This window comes from Equus przewalskii, chromosome 21, assembly GCF_037783145.1.
Source record: "Equus przewalskii isolate Varuska chromosome 21, EquPr2, whole genome shotgun sequence".
NCBI lineage: Eukaryota > Metazoa > Chordata > Mammalia > Perissodactyla > Equidae > Equus > Equus przewalskii.
In genome coordinates, this window is record NC_091851.1 from 27,474,409 (window position 1) to 27,490,695 (window position 16,287).

General features: G+C 43.8%; 1 protein-coding gene across 2 annotated transcripts in view; it reads left to right on the plus strand.

Annotated features, from left to right (window-relative positions):
• The window catches only part of RPN2 (ribophorin II), a 54,980-nt gene that overhangs the window by 8,372 nt on the left and 30,321 nt on the right, over positions 1–16,287 (plus strand). For both annotated transcript variants that reach the window (XM_070588365.1, XM_070588366.1), the window contains exons 3-7: positions 7,431–7,526; positions 8,076–8,251; positions 12,672–12,747; positions 13,725–13,859; positions 15,967–16,143. In XM_070588365.1, the coding sequence (XP_070444466.1) occupies positions 7,431–7,526; positions 8,076–8,251; positions 12,672–12,747; positions 13,725–13,859; positions 15,967–16,143 (660 nt within the window). The remainder of the gene's footprint in view (positions 1–7,430; positions 7,527–8,075; positions 8,252–12,671; positions 12,748–13,724; positions 13,860–15,966; positions 16,144–16,287) is intronic.

Below are 16,287 nucleotides of genomic sequence, written 5' to 3' on the forward strand. Positions count from 1 at the left end.
TTCTCATGATCACAACGTTGTAGCCCTCTGGGTGAATGCACCTCCTAATAAAATTAGTTTTGCTCAAAATAAAGAATATAGGCATCACAGTCAGTTAGCCCAAGTTCTGGCTTCACCTCTGTAAAATGGGAGTTATGATGCCTTCCTCAGTGGATCTTTGTAAAGATAAAGTGAAATCATATTATGCTTGGTAAGTGACTGGCCGCAAAAGGTCATTCGAATGGTAGCTCTTATTATTATTAATATTTAAAAAGTTTTGCTTCTATTTATAACTTATTCAGGCAAGCTCAGATGATTCCTGGTGCAGGTGCTGTAGTGTCCAGAAGGCCCGTGGTGTCCGTAGAGGGCCTGGCGGGGAGAGAGAACAAATTGGAGATGTAGAGTGGAGCAATCTTGACTAGTGGAGGTTTTGTGTTGTAAAGTGTAGGAGATAAAATTGGAGTATTACGTTAGCGTTAAATTTTGGCAGATTTGAGTGCAGGATGAGAGGTGTCTTCTGATCATTTCCAACCTTGTGTGGAACCGCAGGATTCAGTCTAGGGGGTGGATTGTGGAGTGGGAGGCACTCTCGCTGTAACCGAAGTGTTACCCTTTTATCTGTCTCACCGTGTGGAGTTCCATGTGGGTATAGGTTGAACACATACTCCTAAAGCTGTTCTCTGCTGATGTCCTGAGTTTGAGGGGACATTGGTCAGGGTTGAAGACATAGGCTGAAACCATCCAATGTGCAGTGTGATTTGGAGTAATTGCATGACTAGGCAGCTGTGGCTTTATGTTTCTTTGTTTTTTTTTTTTGAGGAAGATTAGCCCTGAGCTAACATCTGCTGCCAATCCTCCTCTTTTCGCTGAGGAAGACTAGCCCTGAGCTAACATCCATGCCCATCTTCCTCTACTTTATACATGGGACGCCTACCACAGCATGGCTTTTGCCAAGTGGTGCCATGTCCTCACCCGGGATCTGAACTGGCGAACCCCGGGCCAGGCTGCCGAGAAGCGGAACATGCAAACTTAACTGCTGTGCCAGTGGGCCGGCCCCTGTGGCTTTATGTTTCTAATGCAGACATTGAAGTCACACTACTTGGCTTCCAGATCTTGACTTCACACCTGAGTGTCCTGTGCAGCTTCTTGAACCTTTCAGCATCTTTGTTTTCTCATCTGTGAGGTGGAGATAATCATAGTACTCAGCTCATGGGTGATGTACATAGGGTAGTTAGCATGGTGATGGCGTGTGGTGAGTATGTAAACTGTTAGCTCTTAGTAGTAGTACTGTTATATAAAGTAGTGGTTAATGTACACTGGTTGACATTTTATTTTTTTCTCAAACTGTCATTCCCATTTCTTAATGCCTAACGAACAGAAAGTATTCGACAAATATTTGTTGAATGAAGGAACTGTAAAGTTTAGCTTAATAAGAATGGAAGCTCTCTAAATGTGCCTCCTAATCAGAAGATAAATGGGTTAATCATATACTTCATTCTCGTAATTGCTTATGAAATGTGCTGTGGTGGTTATGCGGCATGTGCTTTATCAGTGATGGAAGGAAGGGAGGTGTGGGGATGGTGCAGAGCAGTTGAGTTTCCTTGTTAGGTGTGCGCTCTAGATCAGCCCTCGAGAGAAGGTCTCTGACTGCTGCTTCCGTGTGGTGCTGTGGGCCCTGCTCGCCTGTCGTTGCTGTCAGCTGAGGAAAGCTCCCCCAGCCCTGCTGGGTGCTCTCAGCTGGTTGCTCTCACAGATCGACCGTTGGGGGGGATTTTGGTTATTTTGTGACGGGATTTTAGCAGCAAAACTGGGAGAAATGGGGTTTAATGAGAATATGAGAGTAGAAAGCAGCTCTGGGACCAACACAGTGGGGAGTTGGTTTTAGGTGTTATGAAGAGTGAACATCTTTCATTTTGATAGTCAGGTACTGTATGTGTATGTTTAAAAAGCACGAGAATGATGATTTTATAGATATTATTGCCTAGCTTTATAAAAGACTTAAGAACAATGGGGGTTGTTTTGTATTCATTTTCATGAAAATATTAAGTAAATGGGATCCATACTCTGGCAGAAATTGTCGTGGTAGTATTCAAATGACGGAAGTCAGGAAACATTAGACAGTGTTCATGGTTGTCAGTCAATTGAGCACTTTCCCTATCTGTAAACTGGGGATAATAAGATCTACCTTCCTGGGTTGTTGGGAGCATTAAATGAGATAATAAGTATATTTCTGGCCCATAGTGAATGCGTATAAAGGTAAGTATATCTGTTTGCGTTCAACGAGTACTGAGTGCCAGGAACTCAGCTAGTTGCTGGAGATGGCAGAGAATCAGATACTCCTTCAGGCGGTAATCATTTATGGAACATCTCTACGTGTCAGGCATTCTGCTAAGAGCGGAGAAGACAGCACAGCCCGTCACCTGTCCGAGAGACAGGTACCATGCTAGTGAGATCCCATGCTGAGTACAGACACATGTAGTATGTGGCTTTAAAGTACCATGGGAGTCCAGCAGAGGGAGCAGCTCACTCACCGTCTGCCGAGAAAACTTATATAAGCCCCAGACTTGTATAGGGGGAGTCGCCGTCTGTGCTGGCTGCTGCATGAATCCTTACCTCACTCAGCAGATATTTAGTGAGTTTCTGCCATGTACTAGGGATGGTGCTAGCACTGGGGATTTAGCGTTGAACAAAAAAGAGAGCCTCTGCCCTGTTAGAATGTATTCTCTGATAGTGGAGATAGGCATTAACATGTAATCAAAAATATACGTGAATATTTGTCACAATGGTAAGTTTTATGAAGGTGAGATACGTGGTGTTATAAATAGGGGACTTCAGCAGGTGTAAAATAGGGCCCTTTGACCTGGTCAGGGAAGGCTTTCCCAAGGAAATGTCTTTTCTTTTTTCTTTTTTGAGGAAGATTAGTCCTGAGCTAACTACTGCCAATCCTCGTCTTTTTGCTGGGAAAGACTGGCCCTGAGCTAACATGCATGCCCATCTTCCTCTACTTTATATGTGGGACGCCTACCACAGCATGGCTTGCCAAGCGGTGCCATCTCCACACCCCGGATCCGAACTGGTGAACCCCGGGCCACCGAAGTGGAGCATGTGCACTTAACCACTGCACCACCGGGCCGGCCCCCCACGGAAATTTCTGAACTTAAATCTAACTCTGTGTCCCCCTAAATTACAGCTTCTTGAGGGCAGGAACTTTGTTCATTCTATGTGTTGTGTACCTCCAGCGCCTAAAATAGCAGGGGATGTGTGGTAGGCACTCAGTAGCTGTTTATTAAGTGAGGGAAGGTATGAGTGATCCGAATTCTAAAGGGAAAGTAACGAGGAGATGGGGAAGGAAGGGACTTCAGGCAGAGGGAATAGCATGTGCAAAGGGCTGTGCTGGTAGGGAGCTGATTACATTTGAGAGACTGAAAGGAGGCCGTCTGTCGAACAGAGGGTGAGAGACAGAGGAAGAGGGGGCCAAGCCTCTGTGCCTTGGCAGCCCAGGGAATGATTTCACTCTATCTCGAAAGAGCAGTTGATTTAAGCAGCAAGGATCAGGTTCCAGCTTTCATTTTGGAAAGATTTCTGTCCTGCTTTGTGGAGGACAAGCATCAGCAGGGAGACACAGGCCAAGACTGAATGAGAAAGGGTATGAAGGATAACACCCAGACTTCCAACTTTTGCTACACAGATGGATGCTTGGGCTCTTTCATAAGATAGCAACACAGGAACAGAGTCAGGTTTGCGTGGGAAAGATCGTGAATTTGGTGTTAAGCATGTTGAGCTTAAAATGTCTTTGAGTCGTGTAGGTGTCCACTGAGAAACGTTGGCTCGGGGTACAAATCTGAGAGTTACCTGCATAGAGATTCTGGATGAAGCCATGAGCATGAACGAGACAGCCTAGGGAGAGAGAGAGCACGGGAGAGAAGTGGGCCTGGGAGTTGAAAAACTCCAGGGTTGGCTGGTCAGGCAGAAGAGGGTGAAACTGAGGAGCAGCCTAGAGGTGGGACGAGATCCAGGGCAGTGCCGGGGAGCCCTGGAAATGAAGGGACGCGAATGTTTCAGCACGAGGAGGGGATCAGTTCTGTCCGTTGCTGAGGGAATGAGCACTGGGAAATGTCCTTCGGGTTTAACAGTTTGGAGGTCCCTGGTGGGAAGAGAGAGAAGGTAGCAGCTAGAGGGGAGAGAAAAGGATCAAGGGAAGTTTTATTTTAAAGTAAGTCTTGAGTTTCGTTAATACATTGGGAGTTACCAGTTGAGAGGAAGAAGTTGAACTGATGGATGAATGGGCTTCCAGACGGAGAAAAAAACCTGTATGAAGCCTGGAGACTTAAACATGCTTGTTTATTTGGGGAGCAGTGAGTGGGTTGTCTGGGGCAGCTGGAGCAGAGGTGTGGGGAGGTGTGGTGAGACACGCGCAAGAATAAAGTGGGCCTGGTACAAAGGACCTGGGATGGGGCTCTCACCAGGTGTGCCTCGGTAGCTTGTTATGGTGACAAAGTCTGGCAAGGTTACAGGTGTAGTCTGAGACGAGATAGGAGTAGCTGGGGGCAGTTAAGGGAGGAAATACAGGAGGAGAAAGGGCAGCCAAGGGAAAGATTGGCTGTCTTTTCTTGGTTCAGGGAGTTGTAGGGAAGAGTGGGTAGAGGAAAGCACTGATGTTCTCCACTCAGCAGGATGTTCAGATAACTGGAGGATTCACACAGGGCACACAGGAGATTGGAAGGGAGCCGATAGGGAGTGGACTTGGAGGGGGTGATTTTCAGCTGTCACTTGGGAAGATGAGCCTGGAACAGGGGAGGGCAGCTGGAATCAGATTTACAAATCCCCTGAAAGTGGCCAGCTGGAGCCTCAGCACTGGGTGGGCTTCCTGAGAGTCCAGAACATGTTTCATGAGGTCTTCCCCACTTCTGCTGCTCTTAAAACCATGCTGTCAGCATCGTGAGCTTGGAAGCCACTGACCACTGGTACCGTTTACCTTGCTTTGTCTGCACAAAGAATTCGAGTAGGCATGATGCTGGTTTTACTCTGGAACAGATCATTTGTAGTGGTCCCTTGAGGGACAGAGGTTGTATAGCTCAGACTCTGGAGCAGGCTGCCTGGGTTTGAATTCCGGCTTCTCCATTAAGAGCTGAGTGACCTTGGACCAATTACTTTTCCTCTCTAATGCCTCAGTTTTCTTGTCTGTACACTTAAGATAGTAAGAGGACCTAAGGCATGGTTCTGTACATTAGGTCCCCTTATTAAATGAGAAAGTCACATAAAGCTGTTAGAACAGAGCTTGACACGTTTTAAGTGCTCAAAAAGTGGTAGCAATGACCATAATCATTGTTTGGCCTTGTGTGCTGTTATTCCATTGTTAAAGCACCAGATGGCGACAAAGCACCTGTCTTAACCTTACATTCTACTGAAAGGACTCCTTGAAAGATTGTTTTCAGTCTTCAGATCCCTAATTTGTGAGACACTTGATGTCCGCCCAACTTCATGGGAGGAGAATAAGACTGGAGGTTGAATTCAGTTATGTAATCGATTCAATCAATCATGCCTACGTAAAGACCCCCAGTAAACACTCTGGACACTGGGGCTTGGTTGAGATTCCCCACAGGTGGTACACATTGAAGGGCCCTCCTGAGGACATGAAAGCATCACCTTTGGAAACTCCCAGACATCACTCTGGGTTTCTTCTTTGGTTGATTCTGATTTGTATCATTTATATTTAAACTGTAAACTTAAGTATAGCACTTACTAAGTTATTTGAGTTGTTCTAGTAAGTTATCAAACCTAAAGTCATAGCAGGAACCCCTGAATTTGTAGCCACTTTGTCATAAGTGCAGGTGAAGTATTTTGTTTCTTTCCTTTCTCTCTGTGGTTTCTTTCAAACTTCTGGTTGAAGTTCATTTGTTTTGAGACTCTTATTTAAATTTTATTCATAAAATTAAAAAAAAGGTTTTTGGTTGAAATAGCACATGCACACGGTAAAATATCAGATGACACAGAATAGTGAAAAGCAAAAATCCATCTCATGGTCCACCTTGTCCTACTCCCTGTTCTACTCCCCAGAAGCACCCAGTTTAACTGTTTTTATTACCATTCAATTTTGAATTTTGTGTTACATCAACCAAAATATTTAGTGATATAACTATTAAGTAATATTCCTTGGATTTGTTGTAGTAGAAATAGCTTGGGTTTTATTATGGGCCTACTCTGTGCAGGCGCTGGGATGGGCGCCCATCAGTCTCTGCTCTCAGGCAAATAAATAGTCACCGGGGAGGTAGTTGCAGTGTGGTCAGTGCTTTGGGGAGCACTCAGGAGAGAGGGCACCTGGCTTATCTTGGAATGAACGTCAGTGAAGGCTTTCTGGAGGAGGTGACATCTGAGCAGAGATGATGAGAGGACCTGGTTTGGCAGACAAGCAGGACAAGGGAAAGGTCCTCCCAGCAGGGGGAGTTGCAAGGTCAAAACCATAAATGGCGGGAGCATAGTGTCTGGGGAGCTGCAGTGGGCTGGAGGGTAGGATTTTGGAGTTGGGGGTGGGAGTGTGGTGATGAAGCTGGCACAGAGAGAGAGGGTGATTCAAGTGGGCATTTTATGCTGTATCAGAAACTGTGGGTCTTATTCTGAGAATAATAGGGAGCCACCCAAGGGTTTTATTCGCAGAGTGAGAAGATCACTCTTGAAGCAGTATACGGAGTGGACTGCATGGCTTGAGACCAGTTAGGAGATGATTGTGACAATCTAGGTGAGAAATGGCGAGGACCTGAAATGAAGCAATGAGAGCAGCCAGAGGGCAGGGATTGAGTTTGAGAAACAAAGGGGAGAGGCGCGATCCGCTTGGAGGGTAAGGGAAAAGTCGAAAATGATTCCCCGGTATCAGCTGTAGGTAGTGGGTGCATGGTGATGCCGGGCGTGAGCTGGAAAGTCCAGGTAAAGAAATAGAAGGTTTCAAGCTTGTTTTAGATGTGTTGAACTTGACTTAGCTTTGGAGACATCTAAGTGGAGACCCCAGTACAATTAGAATCAGAGAAGACTCTCTTCCACTTACTAGCTTTGTCACCTTCATCAGGTTACTTGTAAACTCCAAGCTTCAGTTTCTTTTTCTGTTAAATGGGGTTGACAGCAGCTACCACAGGGTCCTTATGTTCATTAAAAGGAAGAACATCACGAACACCCGGCATGGGTCGTGGCCAGAGCAGGGGATGAATGACAGTGGTTTCTTTCCGTCCTTTCTAAGGTTCAGAAGAACTGGAGTGCCTTCAGGTTTGTTGCTCCTTCTGTGAAGTCAGCAATTTTGGGGAATACAGTGTCCTATGGAAAATGCATAAAAAGTAAAGTCTTGTGTAGCTCATACTTTAAGTCATCATAGAGTGCTTAGACTTTTGTCATCTAAAAAACACGTATGCTTTTCTCAGTCACTGTGTGTATCACCACTTATCATTGACTTTTCCCCTGTTTAGAAAGCATGTGCCTTTGTTAAAGCAAACCTCGATCCCAGCAACGTGGATTCCCTTTTCTATGCCGCCCAGTCCAGCCAGGCCCTCTCAGGGTGTGAGGTGAGTCCAGCTTCCTGCTTTTATATTTACTTTAAACTGTAAGGTGTATTTTTCAAGAGGGAAGGTCATGTCAGATTATTTTTTATCATTGAGAATCCATTAGTGTGGGTGGAAATTCCATTCTTGTGATTTTTTTTTTTTCTTAAGGAAGTTAATTTTTCCCCTGAGTTTTCACTTTTCATAGATTTTAAATAACTTTTTCCTATAGTTGCCTCTCTTCTGGGAAGCCTTGGTTCTTCTTTTCATTTCCCTTTAACATTTAAAAACGTTTACAGTAAAATAGGAATGTCCCTGCACCATTTTTCTGGAAATCCACTTTATTGAACGTAGGAGAACCATGTAAGTGGACAAGTGACTTGCCAGACTCTTTCCTAAAGTGCTAAAATTTTACAAACAATTAATTCTGGCATCTGAGGAGTCGAGGGGGAATGGTTGTGTGCTAGGTGGGGGGGGATTGCTTTGGCCGTTGCCCTGCGTGCCATCTTTGATGTGCTGCTACACATTGTCAGCCCCTGTTCTAAAACTCTGTGTCTGCCAATCCTTTCTTAGATCTCTATTTCAAATGAGACCAAAGATCTGCTTTTGGCAGCTGTCAGTGAAGACTCATCTGTTACCCAGATCTACCACGCAGTTGCAGCCCTGAGTGGCTTTGGCCTTCCCTTGGCGTCCCAGGAGGCGCTTGGTGCCCTTACCACTCGCCTCAGCAAGGAAGAGACTGTGCTGGCGTAAGTCGTCATCTTGAGCACCTCTCAGGCTTCATTTGTGTCGGGTATTATCCTGAGAGGGTTCATTCTTGGTTCAGCAAATGTTTTCCGGACACCTAGTGTTTGCTAGGTGCTCTGTAGGCACTGCAGACGTAATATTGACCTAAGGGAGGTAAGGTCCCTGTCCTCATGGAGCTCACCTAGACACAGTCTTCCCCAAGCTGCTCAGGCAGAAGGCAAATACTGAGTCAGAACATAAACATAGACACAAATTGCCCTTTGAGGTTAGAGGCTGAAGCGAGGGTAGGTGATAACCAAGGGGGAGTGAGGCCAGGGAGCCGTGTGGTCTCTGGTGGAGGCCGAGCCAGGGCACGGTGGGATGTGGCCGTGGAGACCCCGCTGCAGGAGAGCTCGAGGGATCCCCTGAAGCTGTGAGGGGAGAGGGTGCTCAGAGCGGGGAGTATTCTGGAATCAGACTCTGCTACTCTGCAAAAGGCTTAGCTGAGAAGCACCTTGTAGGAAAGGAACTCTAGCAACTTTCCTGTTGATGATAAATTTAAATGTCATAACTGACTTAAGGATGTTTACTAAACTTCACAGTGATAGGATATGTAGTTTTTATTCTTTATCACTGAAACTTCTCATTTAGAACAGCGTATGTGTTTTTTTGTTTTCTATGTGTCATCCATTTAATTGCAACCCTGAAAGAGTAGAGTACCTGGATTCCTGTTAATTCTCTAGCAAGAGGTTGGTGCCACCAATTCCCTGTTGCAGAACAGTTCAGTCATTTCCCAGGTTTTGTTTTGCTTTGTTTTGTGTTTTTTTGCTGAGGAAGATTCACCCTGAGTCAACATCCAGTGCCAATTCTTCTCCTTTTGCTGAGGAAGATTCACCCTGAGCTAACACCTCTGCCAATCTTCCTCTATTTTGTATGTGAGTCTCTGCCACAGCATGTCTGCCAACAAGTGGTGTAGGTCTGTGCCCAGGATCCGAACCTGGGCCACTAAAGCAGAGTATGCCAAACTTAACCACTAGGCCATGGGGCTGGCCCCCCCAGGTTTTTTTTTTTTTTTTTTTTTTGCTAAGAACCAAAATGTTTCTGAACTTGAAGCTTTGTTGAGGGCAGGCTTCACAGTCAGTTGGTGTTCCCTCTGTCACTCTCACATGCTACTCATATTCCCAGGGTCAGGAACCAGTGATTTTGGGGCTGATGCTTTCCCAGGGCTCATGTTTTGTACAGACTTTGCCCAAGGCTTGGCCCTGTGATCCTCTGGTATCAGGTCACATTATTTTGATCTTTTTTCATAATCCCTTGTGGGATGCCTCCCCAGTCTCCACCATCTCATGTCATGATGTCACTGCCAGTGCCTCACTCTGATGCTACCTTTTACAGAAAAATCTTCCCATTTCCTTCTGAGCAAAAAAAGAAAAGCTCCCTCCTCAAAACTCCAGAAAGGAAGAAGTACAAGGAAAGTACGTCCATTTTAGAGTCAGTTAGACTTGGGTTTGAACACCAACTCTGTTCCTTCCTTGCTGTGTAACTTTGGGCAACTTCCTAACCTCTCTGAGCCTCATCTGTAAAATGAGACCAATCATCCTTACCTCATAGAACAAATGTCAGGATTAAATGAGGTGACACATGTGAAAAGCCTAGCATAAGGCCTGGTTCTTAGTGGGCATGTGACAAACGGAGTTCCTTCTCCTCTAGAGGACTTCCTTCTGAGGTCCCTTTCTCCGAGAGCTGGTTGCTTCCTTGTTCGTATTGTAGTTCTTTCTATATTAGGTTGTAAGTGTCTTTATTTGTGGTGTCATAGAGCCTGGCACATGGTACGTACCCCACAAAGAGTTAATAAAGGCTGAAACTATACTTTTGTGTTTCTGTTCTCTTTTAAAAAGCTTACAGGTAGAAAGAGCACACGCTTGGGATCGGATAGACCAGTGTTCAAATCCAGGCTCTTCTACTTAATTACTCTGTAACCATGAGCAGGCTGTGTAACCCCCCTAAACCTTGGCTTTTTCATATGTAGAACAGGGGGAATGGTATCTGTCTCATAGGGTTATTGTGAAGATCAAACTGGCAGGATGCCTTATATAATGTTACTGCTAATTTGCCTCATTTAAGGAAATCTGGTTATAGATGAGGACTCTTCTAATTGGGCCTTCTTCATTTAACTTGACTACATTAAGGAAGTAAAGGTCCGTAAACTTGTCTAGAATGGAAAAAAATATTTGTAGGTTTGAATGAACCATTTGAGAAGATGCCATTGTGGTTTCTCATAACCCAGTTTCTTTGAATAGTCTGCTGTATATTAGCAAAATAGGATCTGCTTTCTTAGTGTTTGAATATAGTACTCCAGAGGGAACGAAATTGCTAACTGGGGAATAAGTAATTAAAGCCAGTGACAAAACTTTTCAAAAGCTAAGTGAATTAATTTCATTCTAAAAACTTGTGAAGTTGTTACCAGCATGACTCTCACTTGTTCCAAAGAAGAGAAAAATGCTATCTTAATTGTAAGTTCTTTCTAGACTGTCTTAGCAGCCTTCTTTGGGCTCAGCATTTATCATGGGCAGATGCGGGATTTTTATCTTGTTTGGAAATTCAGGTTTCATTTTCTCAAGTGCATTACAACAACAGGCATCCCGTAGGAGTCATCAAATACTCTGGGGCTTCTCCATGAGTCGTGACTCCTCTGTTTTCCAATTTGTCATCTTAATGGAATTAGTTTTCCATGGAGGGAATCTAAATTGTTATGATCTTGGTGAAAGCAGACAAGTTCTCGCTCCACATTCCCCGACACACTGGATGGATGAATGGTGGTCTTGCACAAGGGCCCAGTCATCTCTGGGGAATTAGGGAACCCTCCTCGGGTTGAGCGGAAGTCTGTTTTACCACCAGGGGGCCTCAGCTTTCTCCATTCCACCCAGAAAAGAACCATTTATATTTTCCACGTTATCTGGAAAAAATCTCATGTGCACATACCTAGCACATTCTACGTTAAAAAAGTTTATCTCACAGAAACATACTCATAAATGGGTAAAAATATATGAATAAGACATAAGAAAGAATGATGTCCTGAATACATTCTAAAATATAGTTGAGCCTTAAAAACATTATGCTAAGTGAAAGAAGACGGACACAAAAGGTTACATATTGTATGAACCCATTTATGTGAAATATCCAGAGTAAGTAAATTCATAGGCACAGAACGCAGATTGGTGGTTGCCAGGGGCTGGTGGGAGGGGGAAATGGGAAGAAACTGCTTAATGGATACAGGGTTTTATTTTGAACTGGTGAAAATGTTTTGGAACTAGATAGAGGTGATGATTGCACAATATTGAGAAATATACTAAATGCCACTTAATTGTTCACTTTAAAATGGTTAGTTTTGTTATGTGAATTTCACTTCAATAAATTAAAAATATATGGGTATATATATGAGTAAGGGTCATCAATTACAGTACTGCGTGAAACAGTAAAACAAATGTGTATCATTTGGAAATTGAGTAAATTATGGTACATCTAAGCAGTGCAATGCAATGTCGTTAATAAGAATGAAATGCATTTTTATGTACTCGTGTGGAAAGATGTATATGATATATTATTAAGTTAAAAATAAATTGGAGAACAGTTGTCTTTTAGGGATAAGTGTTACAGGAATTTTAACTTCTTTAATAATGTATTGAATTTTTGACAAATATGTACTTTTATAATCAGAAATAAATGGTAGGAAAAGGAAAACAGAATAGACTTTAGTTTTGGAACCAAATCTTTTGTTTCATCTTATTTTATGCCTGAAGGATGAATGGCTTTCAGATCTCGCAGCAGGGTGATGGTGGCACAAGCATCAGCCATTCAGCACGTGTTTACCGAATGCTTCCTGTTCATACTGCATTAATCTGGTTTCAGAAAACTTGCTCCAAATGCTGCCCAGTAATCTACAAATGTAGATTCCGCAATATTTCTGTGGCCTAGGAGTAAGAAAAGTCAATTAACAGGCAGCCCGCTTCTGCCTAGCGCAGCGCCTCGTACAGCATGGGTGGCGCCAGATACACCTTGACTGAACTGAATCCTCTTCTCCCTAAGAGCACAGCTCTTAGAAACCCGGTTAAGTCTTAGTCTCGGTGTTCTCCATGTGACACCGTTAGGAGCAACACAGGTTTTCAGAGGGGGGTGAACCTGTGCTCCCTCTCTTCCCTGTGCCCACAGTGCCACAGGTCCCGTTGCCTGGGTTGCCTTCTCTCTAGCTGTCGTGATCTTTATAACATGGTCTTTGTAACGTCTTTCCGAGCTGGATGTTAAATAAGCTCCTTAAAGACTGAGACTGTCTTATACTTCTAAAGAGTGAGAGTGGAAGACTTGTGAAGGTGTACTGATGCAGGAAGGGGTGAGTGGATGAAAGGAGACTTGCCATTCACTGGGGCTCTACTCTTCACCTTCCAGAACCATCCAGGCTCTGCAGACGGCATCCCATCTGTCTCAGCAGGCTGACCTGAGGACCGTTGTGGAGGAGATTGAGGTGTGAATTTATTTTGCCAAATGAATTTCCCAGCTCCTGTCTTTGAAACCCTTTGGAAGAGTCTTGCAGATAGACGTGCATAATTTGTTAGGGCCAGTTACATTTCTTTTCATATCCTTGGCGCACTTAGGTTCTTTGTATCAGAGCAATATGTCCTAGGGAAAATTTGTTAGGCTGATATAGTTATACCATCAATTAGGCAACAAACTACTTTTTCAGCCTTTTGTAGGTATAGTCTCATAGTCCACAGAGTTTTACAGCCTAACAAACCTGAAATTCAAGTGTTTTTTTCTGCCACTTACTACTTTGTCATCTCAGGCAAATTATTTAATGTCTGAGCCTCAATTTCCTTGTATGGTGGTTGTAGGAACAAGTAAGGTTCTAAAGTGCCTAGGACATAATAGGTACCCATCAAGTAGTCACTGTGCTTTTTATTATTACTCTGTCCTTTCCTGTGCCCAGGACCCTCTGCTGCTCAGACTCTTCTCAGGGACTGCAGAGCCAGTGATGACAGGCAGTCCTGACAGTGTCATCACTGGATGCCCCACAGGCACACCAGCTGCCTCATGTTACCCAGGAGAGCAGTATGTCTCTCTTTGTCCTTTGGAGCATTGAGTAAGAAAGAGAAATGCTGTGCTCTGTAGGTTGTATCCAAATGGATGGCCATGAAATCCGTCTGTGTCATGATGCTTCCTGGATACATTGCAGCCTGGACTGCTGGGCTTGGGCTTGAGCACAAGGGGTCAGGGCAGGAGCATTCACAGGAGCTGCAGAAGATCCTGTTCTCTTCAGATGCCTGTATGATAGACTTTACTCTCTGCCTAACCCCTTTTTTTGAGAAAGTGTTAAGTGACAAGTGGTCTCCAGATTCAGAGGGAGATTTCTCAAAACTGTGTCTGCGTTAGGGTAACAATAGCTTGTGTATCTCATTTCTGTTATCACTTGACTTCCAACATGTTTCTGTTTGGTTGTGACAGGACCTTGTTGCTCGCCTGGATGAACTGGGAGGTGTGTATCTCCAGTTTGAAGAAGGACTGGAAACAACAGCGTTATTTGTGGCTGCCACCTACAAGCTCATGGACCATGTGGGGACTGAGCCATCCATTAAGGAGGTGCTTGTCTAACAATTCTCAGGCATGAAACCCACAGCAGTTGTTGATTTTATCTGCTAAGAATAGGTTTTTTCAGAGAGGACTGTTCAGTTAGCCTTGGGGTATAGTCAGTCACTCAGTGTCTTGGGTTAGGCACTAAGAATGAGAAATAGAAAGATGTAATGCCTGTCCTCGAGAAACTCGTTGTCAGTAGGATAGACAGGTAAACAAATTGTTATACTTGCTTTAAATGGTGTGTGGATATGGCACAAGGTAGTGGCAAGAAGGCCAAGTGTATTACTCGTTTCCCCTCTGTTTTCGTGATACTCCTTCCTACTGTCTCATGAGTGCTTTCCACATTGGTGGCCCATGCAGATCCCCTTTGTCCTGCGGAGTGCCCTGTCCTTCAGAATTGCCTGTTCTCCTCCCTCCCCCCATCTCAGGATCGGCTGGATCTTAGCTAATCTTGGGTGATTGACATAATTCACTGAGGCATGTGTGTCTACCAGACATCTACCAAGAGTTAGTCATTTTTTTCTTTTTTTTTTTTCAAGAAGAGCTCATTAACCTGAAAGAACCCTTAGGTGGAGTGTGTGTGAGCAGTCTTTTTGTGTAGGGCCCTCTTTGTACCCCTTGTCTGTGAGAAGGTTACCAACCCTTGATCTAAAAGACTTGAAATACAAGCTGCTGTTGTTTAAATTTGGGGAGGAGAGGTTTGGGTTCCAAGTTAGAATGTTCATTTCTTTGATGCATTATGAGTTCTGCACTGCGTTTCTTCAAATAAACAGTAAATAATTATGTCTTAGATAATTTGAATTAATTTCATAGTTTCTCCAGAGGATAGGATCCAATAATTTATTCATTTATTGGCATTCTTATATTGTCTTTTCCTTCATCCTAAGTGTCGGAGGTCTAAAGATACTACACTCTTTTAATTCTGAGTGTGAGTGCAGGATTGTGGGTCCTGTGTACGAACTATTTAGGGAGTCTCCTACATGCAGTCCTGTAGGTGAATTAACAATACTCTGCTTATGCAACTTAAACTTTTTCTTGCTTTGTTCCTGAGCTTCTCCTAAGCAGGTATTTGTCTGGAGTAATTTTGTTGTCACTGCTTTTGACATAACCATTCTGGTGAACAGCCACCCATTTTAACATATCAACAGCCTAGTGATGGAAAAATGTAATTGGTACAATTAAAGAAAATTATTTCATGTCGACTGTGAATAACACTGTCGGGAACAAGGGAGCTCTTTTGTTAGATGGTAGGTTTTAAAAAACAAAACTGATTGAAGCAGAAAATGTTTCCTCTTAAGCAAACAACCTCCAGAATTTTAATAATGCCTTTTTGGTTCCACTTTTTTAAAAAATTGCTTTCAGTTTTCTCCTCTAAGTAGCCCATTAGTTCTTAATGGAGAGTTATTTTCGTTTCTTTCTAATGTACATTTTGGCTATAAGGTTTGGTCTTGTAAATATGAACTTAGCCCCAGTGTACTGCTTCAAGGTGGGCCGGGAGGGAAAGTTGCTTAGCTGGGAGGGTGTGGGGAATCAGGAAAGAACATATTTTATTGTGGAACGACTTCAGAAACAAACAGACCTGCATGTGAATTTTGATCTTGCTTTTTTTTTTTGTTATAATTTCTGGAAGTTACTGAACCTCCTTTAGCCTCAGTTTCCTCGTTTGGAAAACATTGATAATATCTGTCTTTTCAGGGTTTTTGTCAGGATTTGAGTTAATGCATGTAAGGCACCTGTCATAGCCTGGCACGTTTAGGCATTGAACAGGTGGTTACTATTTTATGTATTTTATAACATACTCTCATGTCTCAGTAGTTATCTCGAAGGACCTTGCATTTGTATAGTAAGCATTCAATAAATGGTTGAAATAAATGCATGAATTTCACTTTGTACTAGAAGATGGAAAAAAGCAACTTATTCCAAGTTTTAAGCTTAAGTGCAGAATATTTGCCTCTTTCCTCCCCTTTACCTATTTGGATTAATGACTAAAAGAGCTTCCATGTGAACACCTCGTAAACAGATGAGGAGTGACTTGAGCCAGATGGGGAGGGAGTGTGGCTCTCCCACCTTCCTGCGGAGGAAAATCTCAGGTCACGTTTCCGTTTTCTTTCAGGATCAGGTCATCCAGCTAATGAACGCCATCTTCAGCAAGAAGAACTTTGAGTCTCTCTCGGAAGCCTTCAGTGTGGCCTCTGCTGCCGCTGCACTCTCCCAGAATCGCTACCACGTGCCGGTAGTGGTTGTGCCCGAGGGCACTCCTTCTGACACTCACGAACAGGCCATCCTGCGGGTATGACTTCCATGCCCAAATGTGCCGCTTTGATTGCCCTGTCCAGTGTGAGGCTTTCAGAAACCTAAAGGCTGGTGCACAGCCGATCGTAACCCCATGAGGACATACCCATCAACTGTGGAGCAAGGCTCATTTCCCTTAGCC